The sequence below is a fragment of the Gossypium hirsutum genome, chromosome D10 (genome assembly GCF_007990345.1).
Source record: "Gossypium hirsutum isolate 1008001.06 chromosome D10, Gossypium_hirsutum_v2.1, whole genome shotgun sequence".
Lineage (NCBI taxonomy): Eukaryota > Viridiplantae > Streptophyta > Magnoliopsida > Malvales > Malvaceae > Gossypium > Gossypium hirsutum.
This window is the reverse complement of record NC_053446.1, coordinates 45,766,478-45,781,425: the sequence shown is the minus strand read 5'-3', so window position 1 is coordinate 45,781,425 and position 14,948 is coordinate 45,766,478. Positions and strand designations below refer to the sequence as shown.

General features: G+C 32.8%; 1 protein-coding gene across 3 annotated transcripts; it reads right to left on the bottom strand.

Moving 5' to 3' along the window:
- Positions 1-7,913: 7,913 nt before the first annotated feature.
- On the bottom strand, positions 7,914-12,006 carry LOC107914977 (uncharacterized). 3 transcript variants are annotated; one of them, XM_016844058.2, is made up of 5 exons: positions 11,309-12,006; positions 8,946-9,698; positions 8,660-8,851; positions 8,452-8,577; positions 7,914-8,363 (listed from the first exon to the last, which is right to left on the bottom strand). In XM_016844058.2, exons 1-5 carry the CDS (start codon positions 11,342-11,344, stop codon positions 8,253-8,255), a joined length of 1,218 nt encoding a protein of 405 aa, XP_016699547.1. In that variant the 5' UTR covers positions 11,345-12,006; the 3' UTR covers positions 7,914-8,252. The 3 variants fall into 3 exon arrangements, with proteins under 3 accessions (XP_016699547.1, XP_040958469.1, XP_040958470.1); XM_041102535.1 differs by lacking the exon at positions 11,309-12,006 and adding an exon at positions 10,706-11,258; XM_041102536.1 differs by lacking the exon at positions 11,309-12,006 and adding an exon at positions 10,706-11,252 and having other exon boundaries at positions 7,914-8,360.
- Positions 12,007-14,948: the final 2,942 nt, after the last annotated feature.

Below are 14,948 nucleotides of genomic sequence, written 5' to 3'. Positions count from 1 at the left end.
CATCGTAGATCGATTGACCAAGTTCACCCATTTTATTCCGGTTCGAATGGACTACTCTGCAAAAGTTAGCGAAGCTCTATATCTCCAAGATTGTAAGGCTGCATGGGGTTTCGATTTCAATAATTTCTTATAGGGATCCTCGCTTCACTTCTAGGTTCTAGAAGAAATTACATGAGGCCCTGAGTTCGAGATTGGACTTCAGTACTGCGTTTCATCCTCAGACCAATGGTCAATATGAGAGGGTGATTCAGATACTGGAGGATATACTTCGGAGTTGTGTGATTGATTTCTGAGGTAGTTGAGAGGATTTTCTGCCATTAGTTGAGTTTGCCTACAATAACAGTTTCTAGTCTAGCACCCAGATGACACTTTACGAGGCTTTGTATGGTCATAAGTGTTGTACTCCGCTATGTTGGACTGAGTTGGGTGAGTAACAAATTTTGGGTCCTGAGTTGGTTTTCAAGATTGAAGATAAGGTTAGACTGATTCGAGATCGTCTGAAGACGACTTTTGATAGACAAAAGTCTTGTGTGAACTTGAAAAGGAGAGATATCGACTACGTTGTGAGTGACTTCATATTCCTTAAGGTATCTCTGTGGAAAAAAGTTCTGAGGTTCAGTCATAAGAGCAAGTTGAGTCCTAGGTTCATTGGGCTGTATCAGATTTTGAAGCGTGTGGGACGGGTTACTTATCAATTAGAGCTACCTCCAGAGTTAGATTGTATCCATTATGTGTTTCATGTCTCGATGTTGATGCGGTACTGGTCTGATCCATCTCATGTTGTCTCTGTTGAGGAGATCGAGGTTAAACTAGATTTAACTTTTGAGGAGGAGTCGGTTCAAATTTTGGAGCGAGATATTAAGGTTCTGAGGAGAAACTCCATTCCGTTAGTTAAGGTTCTGTGGCAGAATCATGGTACTGAGGAAGCCACGTGGGAATCTGAGGACTTGATGCGTCAGCAGTATCCTCATCTGTTAGGATCAGATAAATTTTGAGGTCAAAATTTCTTTTAGAGGGGCAGAGTTGTAACGCCCTGAATAGTTTATTTCTGTTTTCGTGAAATCTAACATATTTGAATTTACTTCAGTTGTTAAGTGTTCTCTGTGTGTGTATGAGGTCTTGGGTCCAAGTTTCACATTTGGAAAATTTTGGTTATTTTTTATCCTAGCCTTATTCTTGGTGGGTTGGGTTATAGTTTATCTTTAGTTAATTCATATTAGAATGAGTCTACTGGTTCGAGTGGTAAGAGGGTTGTTATGCTGGAGGTTTTGTGTTCGAATCTTTACAGGAGTGAGGGTGTTAATTTTTGTTTTGGTTGGCTGAGAGAGTTTGAGTGGTCTTGAAATTCTAAGGTAGTTGAAGTTAAGTTGTTAGTAGGAAGTTGTGATATTGTGGGGGGTTTATTTTGATTATATTGTTATTTTTTTATTTATTTCTTTTTTTTCAAAATTCTTCTTTCTCTTCTCCAAAATTTCCCTCTCATGTTTTCTTCAATTTTTTTGTGTGGTTTCTGACTTTTTTTCCCTTCCTTAGTAAATCTTTTTTTTTCATTCTTCTTCTTCGATTTTGTTCGTGAATCTGTCATTCAATCTTACCATTGGAATTGTCAGGTTTTTTAATCGGCTTGGTAAAGGTTGTGAGGCGAAAAATTTCACTTCAACGGCTTGATTCGAGGTCGTGGTTGTTTGTTAGCAATGTTGGTGGTCTCAGGAGTGGTTTCGCTGCGAAAACATACTAGGTGTGTACCCTAAACACGAAAAATCAAGTTTTGACGAAAGCTGAAAAAACATTCTGTCGATGCCACACGGGCTTGTGGCCGACTGTGTGGTTGGCTGTGTGCGAGACACGACCGTATGTTTAACGAAGGCTTGGCCGTGTGTGGGACACAATTGTGTGATGGTGAGAGTGAGGTCGTGTGGGCCCATACGGGCAAGGCCAATCTGAGCGTGTGAGCCCATAATTCTGAATTTTTTTTTATGGTCGCACAGGTCATTCCGATCAATTGTGAGCTTACCGTAGGGTCGATAAGGGCTAACCAAACCCTATTTTTATGTGCTATGATATTCTGATAAACTAATCTAAATAGGATACTAAATGTATGTCTGACTGTACTGTTTAAGTATGTAATTTATTTGTATACAAGCATGTTAAGCAAGTTAAATTTCTTATTTCTGTATCTATATTTTGTATCTATGTTTGGGGTGGGTCTTGTATATATGGAGGAAGTGATCTATATGGTAACACTTCACCTATTTTCTGGCAGTTTGACTGCATATTATCTATAATATGTCGTATCGACACTATATGGTGTATAGGGATGGGTGGGTGTTTTTAACCCTACTTGGTGTGATGGGATGGTCGGAGATGGTGTGTAGAGGATGGGGGTAGGACTTACTATATCTGTGTTGTTTATCCGATTCTGATAACTATATCTGTTATGGGCTTAAGTCCGAATCTGTATCTGACTGATCATGAAAATTGGTGTATGTTGCATGTCTATTTCTGTTGGGTTACACACTGAGTTTACGAAAACTCACATCTATTTGTCTGTTCTATTCAAGTAATCCACAAACTTTGGCGGATCGGTGCGACAGAGTCTCACGGTGACCACAAGTTCGTGAACTATTTTAAATAATGGTTTTTATTTAATTTAAGGAATATTTTCTGAGAGTTTTGTAATTATTGGACTCTCTGGACTGTTTGATTTTTATTTTTGTTTTTGGATGCATTTTAACTTTTATTATGACGTTTGACTAAAATCACAGTTTTACGAAAACAAAAGTTTTTCCAAAAATACGAACTAGATTTCCAAAATATAACGGGTTCTAAGACTTCTGCTGTAAACTATGTTTTGGCAAATGAGTTAATTAAATAACGCTTTCAGTAATAGTTATATAAACGAATATAGGTTTTATCGAAGCAACACTGTTTTCAAAACCCTTCATTGTAACACTCCTGGATTCGGCTATATCGTCTAGGCCGAGTTTGGGGTGTTACATCATGGGTTGGGCTAGGTAAGGTTCTGGTCGGGCCTAAGCATGATATTAATATACCTTACGCTTGCCCAAGCCCATTTTATTCTCGTCCATATTAATTTTAATTTTTTTAAAAATATTTATATTATTTTAATTTAAATACTTTTATATATTTTTTATTTATTGAAATTTTTTATATAGTCGTCTTAACATTATTTTAATGTTTACATTAGAGTAGTATTATATATTTAGTATATGTTTATTTTTTAATGTGTTATAAATTACATAATATATAAAAGAGATAAATCTCAAAATTATACATGAATTTTGATTAATTTGGTGCAATTATACACGTGAAACTTTAATTGTGGTTCAAATATATACTTGAAACTTTAATTTTGTTTTAATCCTACATATTTAAAGAAATAAATACATCAATTTATTTTTATATTGGATAAATATAATTATTTATTTATGCAATATTAAACATAAAATGATGTTATATAAAAAAATTGTGTTAATAATTTACAAGAATTAGATCAAATTAAAATTTCATGTATAAAATTGCACAAAACCAAAGTTCATGTATACATTTGCACATTAAATCGTAGTTCATGTATAGTTTTGAGATATATCCTATATAAAAATAACATAATATAAAGTATTATAAACTTAAAAATAAGGCAAGCATGGTCGGTCTCGGGCCTTGAATGTTCAAGCCCGAGCCCAACCCATATTTTAAATGGGCCTAATTTTTTACCCAAACCCATTTTTCGAGACTAATATTTTTACCCAAACCCTCCCAAATTTTGGGTAAGCTTCGGGCTCGGGCGGATAGTCTAGCCCATGAATAGGTCTACTTATGAAGTTCATAGCGTGTCATACCTTAATCCTGAGTGGATGATGGACTATATATGCGTGACTTGTATACTTTGATGTAAGTAAAAACCTAAGTTCAAATAGATAAGGAACAAAAAGTTGGTGCGTTGGGTATACGACTTCTACAGTATGTAGCATCATTCATAAATAGTGGAATTCATTACCTAACTAAAGTGTAAATGATATCCTCTCTTCAGCATTACATGATAGATAAAAAGTAAACGTGGTCACATGTCATTTGTCTTTGTGATAAATGACTTATTTACTATTAAATATCAATTGATTTTTCATGAAGGAAGATGTAATGGTTACCATGAGATAAAATAAGATCATATTGGAGGAACAAATTTATCCTAAAGAGATTAAAGATATCCTATAAGGATAACACACTGATGACAATGTCATTGGATAATCATTTATTGAGTAGCTTTTGCAATGGTATGTAATTAGGGAGAGTTCAGTCATGATATTATAGTGGAATGACTTCGTGACTAAATAAGCTTATAATTAATAGGCGAAAAGCCGGAACTTAATTATACATTTTTTGAGCCTTAATTACAAATGTTCAATCAGTCCCTCCATTAACTGGTTGAAACCAGAAATAAATTGCATTTAAAACCAAATCAACATAAATGAATAAAAATGATGAAGTTAGAGAAATGAGTTGCATTCACAAATTAATGCGTTTTCTCATTGAGTATAGAAATGACTTGAGAATTAATTTAAACTTTTCGAATTATTATTATATTGTAATTAATTAAATAATTAAATAATCCATATAATATGGAAATTAAATATATTTCCTTATAGATTCTTTTATGGTAAAGTCATCATGACTTTAACAGAATTAGAATTGTGTTGAGAAAATTTTTTAATTAGAAAATTACTTTAGTTAATTGAATTAATTAAATCAATTAAATAAATAGTATTTATTTTGAGAATAGAAATCAAATATTAGGTTTGGTTAAATTATAAAATGTTGGGTTAAAAGTCCAAGAAGCTCATATAATTGAACTCAATACATGAAAGGTCCCAAGCCTTCACATTACATGAGAGGGGCAACAACACTTGTGTATTTATATAGGGTGTGCCACCCACCCCTATTCTACTTAGAGTAGTGATCGCGCCTTGGTGTGTGTGCATCGGGGCTTAGAAATATGCAATTAAATATGATATTAAGTGCGGTGCCTACAAGTGTACAAGTCAAATTGTAATATAGTTTATAATTACAGTGAAACACTTTAGAAGGATTCCGAGGATCATACCCAAGGGAAGTTTGCCTAAACTAAATTAACAGGAAATTCTAACGTGCTAAACTAGGTCTAAATAGCTACCAATATAATCATTTTATTACGGTTAACATTAAAATTAAGAGTTTGAGGAAATAAAGGCTAAATTGCATAAAATAACGAAATTCCAAATTAACAATCAAATTAAACAAGCAGAGGATGATTAACTTCCATGGTTGTGATTAACCTAGATTTAGGAACTTTTACTGATTAATTAAGAACTAACCTAGTTAATACCTTTTGGCCTATAACTAAATTAATTAATCAACTTAATCCACTTATCTTTTAACTTGATGAATTAAACCGAGCTAGGCTGAACTGGTTCTGAGTAGAATACCCTTTCGATCTCATCTACCTAAATTACTTCCTAGACTCGTCAATTCTAGGGTTTATGCATATTCAACCTAATCCAATAATCAATTTGTGAACCATAAGTCTAAGCTAACCACTCCCACTTCGATCAATCTACCTTCCTAGGGTTTTCGTTACTGACTATTCTAAATGCAGATAATCCTTCCTAATTACCATACATTCAAATAAATGTAAAATAAGAGAGATGGGATAAGAATTGCTTAGGAATTTGAGAATCCAAGAGTTGCAATTTGATGAGCGATCACATTAACCCACAATTGATGATTGATTATCGATTGGAACGAAGTGAAAATAAAATAGAAGAAATGAATAAAGAAAATTGAAAAGAAATTTGATTAACAATTAAAAAGTACTTGAACAAAAATTTAAAGAAAAATAGAGTATAACTAATCTACTATTAAAACCCTAAAATAATCTCTAAACTACTCTAAAATGAACTCCTTAAACTATTGTTTTGAGCTAATATATATAGTTTTCATGTATTTTGACCTAATTAGGTCGGTTACAAACTGGTTTACAAGTTAATTGAGGTTGTGCAGATGAAAACACCCTTGCAGAATTATTGGGCTCATCGAGTTGATCTGCCACAATTCGTTTTGGCAAATTAAGCTCTTTTCACTACTTATGGAGCTTGTATTCAAGTGATTTTCTATCTTTTAAGTGAATTTTAAGAATTACTTAGTTTTGAAGTTAAGTTGAATAAATTGAGCTTTTAGTGTTGTTTTATGACCTTTTAGGCCAATCCGGCCTAAGGAAGAACTGACAAGTCGATTAAGTGTGTAGGAAAACATTTTGGCCAAGAAGTTAGTGGACTGCCATAGATGTCGCGACATCCAATGGGAAAGTCGATCGAATAATCTAGTAATAGGTTGAAAGGTGTCAATTAGGTTAATTGTTAGTTAATTAGTAAAACCTCTGGATCTAAGTTAATCAAGAACACGAAAGTTAGTCGCCTTTTTGTCTACTTGAATTAATTGAGATTTTGGTATTTGGATTTTATGTATTTTTATTTTGTAGTTCATCTCTTTATTATTTTGCCATAATATGATGAGTACATGAGTATCTATTTAGACCTAGGTAGTGTGTTATTCATTGCTAATCATTTAGTTTAAACAAACCTCCCTTGGGTACGATCCTCAGAGTACTTCCAGTATTTCGTTATAATGAACTATATTACAATTTAACCTGTACACTTGCAGACACCGCACTTAATCACATATTTCATTGCATGATTCCTAAGCCAAAGGACACGCATGCTGGGGCGCGACCAAGTTGTTGGCGTAGTTGTCAAGGAATTTTCTGTGTTAAACTCAAATTTTAGTAATAATTATATGCTAATTAGGATAAGTAGGAAAATTGAAATTCATAGATACGATATTTGTTTTATTTATTTGAAATTTATTTTAATTTTATTAGCTCAGTTGTGTTTCTTATTTGCTGTGTATGACTTGAAACAGAAGAGATCTGATCGAGTCTGACCCTGAACTAGTACACACGTTAAAACGAGCATGAAGAACTCTCATTCTGAAAGAAGATCCACCAGTGGCTGATCCACCACATGAAAACCCGTTGTACGAGGACTAGCCCGGGCAAATACCACTACCACCACTAGTAGAACCAATTCCACAGATTGTAAAGCCAATGACAGAGCAGAATCACACATTGCATGATTACGCAATGCCGAATTTGGATGTTGTGCAAGGTAGCATCAACAGACAAGCCATGAATGTGAACAATTGTGAGATCAAATCAGCAATTATACAAATGATACAAAGTAACCTGCAGTTTTGGGGCTCAATACATGAGGACCAGAATCAACGTTTTAAATGTTTCTTGCCTTTATGCGATACATTTAAATTTAATGGGATCATCGATAACGTTATTCATCTTCGGCTGTTCCTATTCTCATTATGTGATAACGCGTTGATTTGGTTAAATTCACGAGCTCCAAAATCCATTGGCACATGAGAAGAACTTGGAAATATATTCATAGGTTGTTAAATTTTCTTAAATTCGACCCAAATCTCTAATTTTCTTTTTAAATAATCATATTTGCCTAAATTTCCTGCCAATTCGTATACAAAATTAAATGGTACAAATATTTTTATTTAATTTTAATTGTAAAATATATACTAATATATTATTTTAATAATAAAATTAATTGTGAATCGTGTTAAATTTGATTTTAACCTGAAAATTTTCTTTTTGCCAACTCACTTCTCGATTCATAATATATATATATTTTCATTCAACAACCAAAAATAATACAAAAAAAAAAGATGGATTTAACTACAAAATTACAAAATATGAAGTAAAATGGCATCAAACACCTAGCAACATCCAAATTTTTTTTTTCACTTTGAGGAAGTTAAATTTATACTAGACATGAGCCAAGCAATTGAAGCAAACTATTGTTTACACTCACATCTAACATAAAATTAATTTCTTCAACAAGTGACTTTGGCAATTAAGGAATGCCATAATATCATTGTGAAAATGTGCTGATCACATACAATTGAACTTGATACAAGGGGAATGATCATATACATACATATCTACAAAAATTACAGTTTTATTTACTATCTATAGCAACCCTGACTTGATTATTTGTATACCATAGGACCCAATTATTATTAATATTTTGTTTTTGTTTTTTTTTTAACATCAAACTTGGAGAAAACCCAGTTTGAAACAGGGGTCCCTGCAAAATTGTAGTAGCTTTATTGTTTAAAACTAATTAAATCCAGGATTGGATTGGATAATTGCATTTGAAAGAGTTGACACCACTAATGTGAGCAAAAATATCTGAGGAATCAACCATGTCTTCCTCTTCTTTCACTACCACCTGCTTAAATCAAAGCAAAAGTTCATTATCAGTACATATATAGACAGAGAGAACTTGGGAATTTTATGAAGAAAAGAAAGAAGACCCTTACTTCATCATCATATTCTTCTTCAGGATTGCTACAAGCTTGCCTATGGGTGTCTCCAAATTCGTCATTTTTTGCAAATCTTCCTCTCACTCGAGGCCTGCTATCGGCTAATGTCTTGCGGCATGCATACTACACACATTTGATTATAAAACATTAGTACTTCAGTCTTTAAATGGTATAAATGTTGATATGAGAGGGAGTGTATGGGGACCTTAATTTTCTTGCTGAAGTTCCTTTCATTCCTTTTCTTCATGTACCTATGGATCTTCTCTTTCCTTTGTTCAACAGACAGTTTACCAACTTTGTTGAAAGTTGAATCTTCCAAACTAGACATCTCTGAAGCTAAAGGAGTAGAGCTGGTTGTTGCCACTCCAACCAGTTGATGATTGTCACTGCTCAGGCCCTTTTCGAAGCAAGTTTACAGATGAATTCAAATGAATAATTTATAGTTGCTTTATTGTACTAAATCGAATGATGAATGTTAAACAAGTACCTACCTGCAAATCTCCCGGTTTGAAAACTCGTTGGACTGTATCAGGGCAAAAGATTCCAGCATTATCACCCTGAAATTCCAAGTCTTGTGGTTGAAGTTCAGAATTCAAAAGAATCCTCTCAGCGAAAACCCCGGAACTATCAGCAATAGTCCCAGCAGGCATGAAACTAGTCATGGGAGGACCAAGAAAGGAGCATGATGGAGATGAAGGGTTTAAAGGCACATAAGAAGGCACCGAAGACAAGCAATCTTCGTCGAAAACAGATGGCAGTGGAGGCCCCAAAAGAGGTCCAACAGTGTCGGTAGTGTACTGTGAGAGCCCCTCAGCTGAAACATCAGGTAATTGCATTTGAGACTGCACTAAAGACAGGTTGAAATGGTCTTGATGTGTCAGAAATGGAGGGACTGAAAAAGATGGAGATTCAGAGAAGTCTATAGAAGCCGAAATGTCATTCCCCATATCGTCTGGTGAATCAAAGATTATAGACAGATTGTTGTTGTTGTTAGCGGCTGGGGTGGCGACTGTGTTGTTGGTGCTTGTGGCGGTGTTGCTGGTGCTGGTGGCGGTGGTCGGATTTGTATTCCGATTGTTGTTTTGGTAGCCATTATTGAGTTGTTCAATGTCTGGTGGTATGTTAAGATTATTACCATAGGAAGAGTTTTCATCAGTGACCTCAGAGTTTTGCAGGGCGTCAGAGAAAAGATCATTGTCTGAAAAATAAAAATTTGGACCACTGATGGGGCTTGGTATATCCTCCTGTAAGAAAGAACCATGGTTAGATATCAATGAAAAAACACAGCCTTGGATGCTTGAAAGAGATCAACTTGATGGACTTATGAACCTATATAAGATCAATCTCATAAGGAAGATAACTTTATAATGGACATAGTTTCATTTTGTGTATTTATGCTCCACGTGACATGTATCAACTTAAAGCCTACACACACACACACTACCAAGAAACCCATATTTATGTTTTTCCATGTGAAATGTTGTCTTTAGTGTCTTTCACCAAATGTAAGGAAGAAAAAAAGAAAAAGGAGAGAGAATCACAATTTTAAAAGCTTAAACAAGAAGCATGAAAAGTTTCTTATTCCATAGTGATCAAAAGAAAAGTTGGGACAAAAAGGGAGGGGAAAAATTCATGATTAGATTAGGAAGATGATGCTACCCTTAAGAAAATGACACTTCTGAAATGAGAAAAAAAATTATGATTACCCAAAAAAGGGAATTAAATTAGGGTCAGGCAATATATATATATATAAAAACTTTTAATCCATTTTTCTGGAAAAAATGGTTAAAAATGATTTTTTTGATTGCTTATTTGATTCAATTTTGTTTAATAAAGGATAATGGATGAAATGAAGGAAAGCCTAAAACTAACGCAGTGGTATTAATTTGGTCAAATATAAACTTGTAATATTTCACACAAAAGAAGAACTAATGGAAGCTAAAAATAGAAATAAAGTAGGGCCTGAAAATGATTGAACTTAAAATGACATGAAAAGAACAAAAAAATAATAATAAAGAAACAAAGGAACGATGATATATATATAAATCTGTGAAATGTATCCTACGAAAGTATTAGACAAAAACTCACGTAAACCTTGTAATAGTAAGAATGATAACCTAGCCATTAACGAAAAGAATCTTGGTTATGATTTTGAATACACATCAAACAAAAGAAATATTATGATTTTCTAAAACATTAATAAAATGCAAAGGAAAAAAAATTTACATTCAAGAAGAAATGAGAGAATTACAATGGAAAGTTGCTGTTGTTGTTGTTGTGGATGAATCATGTCTTGCAACATGGTTAATTTCAAACCTTTCCTTTTGAATGTGAAAGAAAAAAAATTACACAACTACTGAATTACACCCCCCTAAGCTTAAAATGTAATAAGACTAAGGTAGAAGAACAAGACAAATTCATTTCATATAAGAAAAAGATAAAAGAGGATGGAAGAAAAGAAACAAGGGAACTTTTTTTCTTTTTTCCCTTTTTTTTCTCAGTTCATGGAGATAGAAAGAAAATTTGTAAAAATTTCCTAGTTATGTTATCGAATTATTGGATTTTGAGAATAGAAAAACGTTTGCTAAGAAAATGGAAGGTTTGGGGTGTCAAAACTTAGTTATCTATAGGGAGTTTAGGGAAGTTTTAAATATGGGTTTGTGAAAATCCGAGAGTGAGCACCCTCTTCTGCGTCAACACGACAATTGCGATGAACCAAGGGTTTTTTTACTCACTTTCAACGTGGATTATTTCTCACAAACTAAAACAAAACCACACAATCATTCTCATTTTACCCTTTACAACTCCAAAGACAAATAAATAAATAAATAAAAAGAGATTAGAAATGGCTCACAGGCTTCATATCCGACATAAAAGCTCTTAAGAACATCAGAAGAAGCAGCAGCTCCAACTATGAAACCAGATTGAATGCCTTTTTACAGGTTTAACTGAAAGGAAAAGGGCCTATGTTTTAAGCGAAGGTGGGTGGGTGGGGGATATATATGAATAGGAGGGTTCATTATTTAACTCTACTTATCAAAAGGGTCTAGAAAAGAAGTGCTAAATTCTGGAAATTTTTGCTTGTTTAAGGTAAAACTTGTGTTTTCATGCTGTTTTTGGGTCACTTTTCCACCCCCCACTATAGATCCGTGTGGAATAACTTTTCCACATTAAAAAAGTAAATCTAGTTTTAATCTAGCCAAGCTTCCAGGTTAAAATGTTTTTTTTATATGTGCTTTTATCAAATATCTTTCTTAGCTTGTATGGCTATATTTGTTGTCTATATTAGCGTATATAGTCCATAGACCAGAACCATACATACATTTTAGGGTTAAACATATGAGTTAGGTATCCATGTTTTCATATCCCTCCATGTGCCCAAACCTTCCATGATCTTTGCTCTTGAAGGCCTTTTATGCTCCTTTTTTTCCTCATAATAATAAGTTGGTATTTTCACTTCTTTGAGAGGTTTTTTAGCTGCATGCATTTGGAGCATGGTGAGAACTTTTTCATCAGTCATAATTTTTTATTTTGGCATTCAACTTTAGAACTCTTATATAATAACTCTCACCATGTATCGAATTTATTTGCTGGATTTAATTGAATTATCATTTTATTTATTTGGAAATTGTGTCTTGAAGAAAAAAAAATTAATTCATTTTGATCACTTAACCAAACAGAGTTATAATTTGATCATCGAACTATTTGAAAATTTTTATTTAAATTATTGAGCTTTTGAAATCGATGTTATATGCTCCTACCTTAACTAGTGGTCGAAGGTTCGATCCTCGTCCTAGGTAGAGAACAATTTTAAAACTCGTGGCCAGCATCTACCCTTTAATGGGCTTACAGAATGCGGATGATTTGTTACTGGGCTTGCTCTAGTAGAGATACCTTAAGAAATAAAATAAAAAATCGATGCTATATGACTTTCTCTATTCGCACTACCTACACCAATTTAAAAGCTCTTTTCTCCCTTTTCTTTTACAGTTTAGTATTTTTTTCATGAAACAGTTTTGGACGTCACAAATTTGTAAACTAAAATTCAAACAACTTATTCTTTGATCTTTGACATTGATTGTCAAATCGACTTAGATATAAGGTATGTTCTTTTATTCACCAATGGGTACTAGTCGATCGCACTAGTCGTTGAATTGTCGTTTGGAGCTCGTTGGTAGAACTTTTTAAAGGAAAAAGCACTTGACAACCCAATAACTTAAATAAAAACTTTTGGTTAGTTCAGAGAATTAAATGAAATCTTTCGAATAATTCAATAGTCGAATTGTAATTTTTTAATTAAATGATCGAAACAAAAATTACTAATGATATAACTTACACTTTACAAAATTGATATGAAAGTTGAATAAAAGATTTTGTCGAGGCAAAACTTAAACTGATACCCCCATTCACAGGAAAAATAAAATCTTTTAACCAGTTAAAAATTATGGGAGTGAAGAAACATTCTTTGCCCCTGCTTCTTTTTTAAAGATTTGACAAATAAATAAATTAATAATTACTCAAAAGTTTTATTTTGACTCCCCTTTAGTTATTGACTAAATATTATATATATATATATATATCTACAACAATGATTTCAACAGAAATGATAATTAATTATTCAACACCAAGAGGAAAAAAAAACCCTAAAAGTTTACATTAATCAATATTCTTTTCCATCCAATGATTTCTCAACAGCCAAATTGCTGTCCCATCCTTTGCTTCCTTAAAGCACCATTCCCAACTTCTAAAAGATAGATGGATTTGTTCCAAAACTCGTACTCCAATCCAACAGTCTTGTCAGTGTTAGAACTTAGAATCCATTTTTTTAACACAAACACATATATATTGTCTGGTTCATAATCTTATGTGTGGATCAGCTTTCAGTCAAAGTTCTTTAAGCATATATCGGAACTTCAAGACAGACAGATTTTGTTCAACTTTCTGTTTAATTTTGAACAACTGGTTCTGCTCTTGCATTCATTCAACGTTCATGTTTATCAAGATTGCGAACAATGTCAGTAATCCAATCAAGTTGATTAATAAAAAATAAAGTGAATTATTCACTTATAATCTTACATTCCTAAGTAGCTTGTTGATGCAAGGGAATCTGCATTATTTTTCAGACAACTTCCCTTTGTTCATACATACAAACATACATACATACATACAAAATATGCAAAGGAGACATGACATTGACATGCAATCAAAGATTTACATAAAAAATTTCCAGGGAATAGTATATATTTGGTTTTTTTCTTCACTCGCTGTCCATTGTTAGCAGTCGAAAGTTCAGGGTTGAAAGCAGTATATAAATCAAGATTCTGAATTTCTGATGAGTTGGAATGTCTCACTTTTTCTTTAGTGCTAAAAGTGTATCACCGGTTAATACACCTTTCCAATATTCATGTTTGTGTCCATCGAATGCTGTTCCTAATCAAGGTAAAGCTTCAAATTCTTACCTACTCTATAGTCTATACAATATATGTATAGGTTTTTTCCTACAATAAATTGTCTAATTTCCTTATATTTTCTCTAAGAGAATTTCTACCCTACTAACCAATATCTAATACTTATCTTTCATCGGTCATCAAATTAGTTATGAAATTATAAAATTATCTATTCTTTTAAATTATAACTTATATTTATGCAGTGCCACCTTTTACCCGGTCACCAACTCAATTATAAAATTATAAAAGGGGTGGATCAAACATGTGTTCAACTGTATTAAAATATATAAGTATGTTACCACTCCTTGAATAAATTCCAAAAGATAATATTTTCAACATAAAAATTGTACTTTTGCCTACGTTGTAGGTGTGACAAAATTTAGTATTTATACTATATATAAATTTTTTTATTGAGTTTGTGCCACTCATAATAGGTCTCAACTCAATTGTTAAATTATCAAAATATCCTTATTTTAAGGAAGAATTGAATATTAACTTAAGGGTATTTTTTTCTTTTCACATAAAATCCAAAAAGAAATGCATGGTTATGATAAGATTTGAACAAGTAAAAGTACCGTATAGGCCCTTTACTAAAAATTAGATTGCATTTTGTCCCCTCTAGTCAAAAAATGGGTAAATTAGTCCTTGCACATTAGATCAAAGAGAAAATTGGTCCTTCTATTTAAAATTTCATCCAATCTACTGTTAAAAATTGGTCCTTGTATGTCAAAACGAGGCACACATGGCACACCATGTGTAACTGTTTGGTTATTCTGTCAACTTCACTAATATTAACAATAGAAATGGATGAATTTTTTAATAGAAATGACTAGTTTGCTCTTTGAGTTACCATACAGGGACTAATTTGACTGTTTTTTGAATAAAAGGGCAAAATGCAATCTGACTTTTAGTATAGGGGCCTTCATGGTGCTTTTACCGATTTGAATCCAATACACCAAACATACACTCTTTCAACTTTACCATTTCAACCAAAGTAACATTTGATTTTTATGTAAATTCTTAATAAATATATTACATAATAATTTT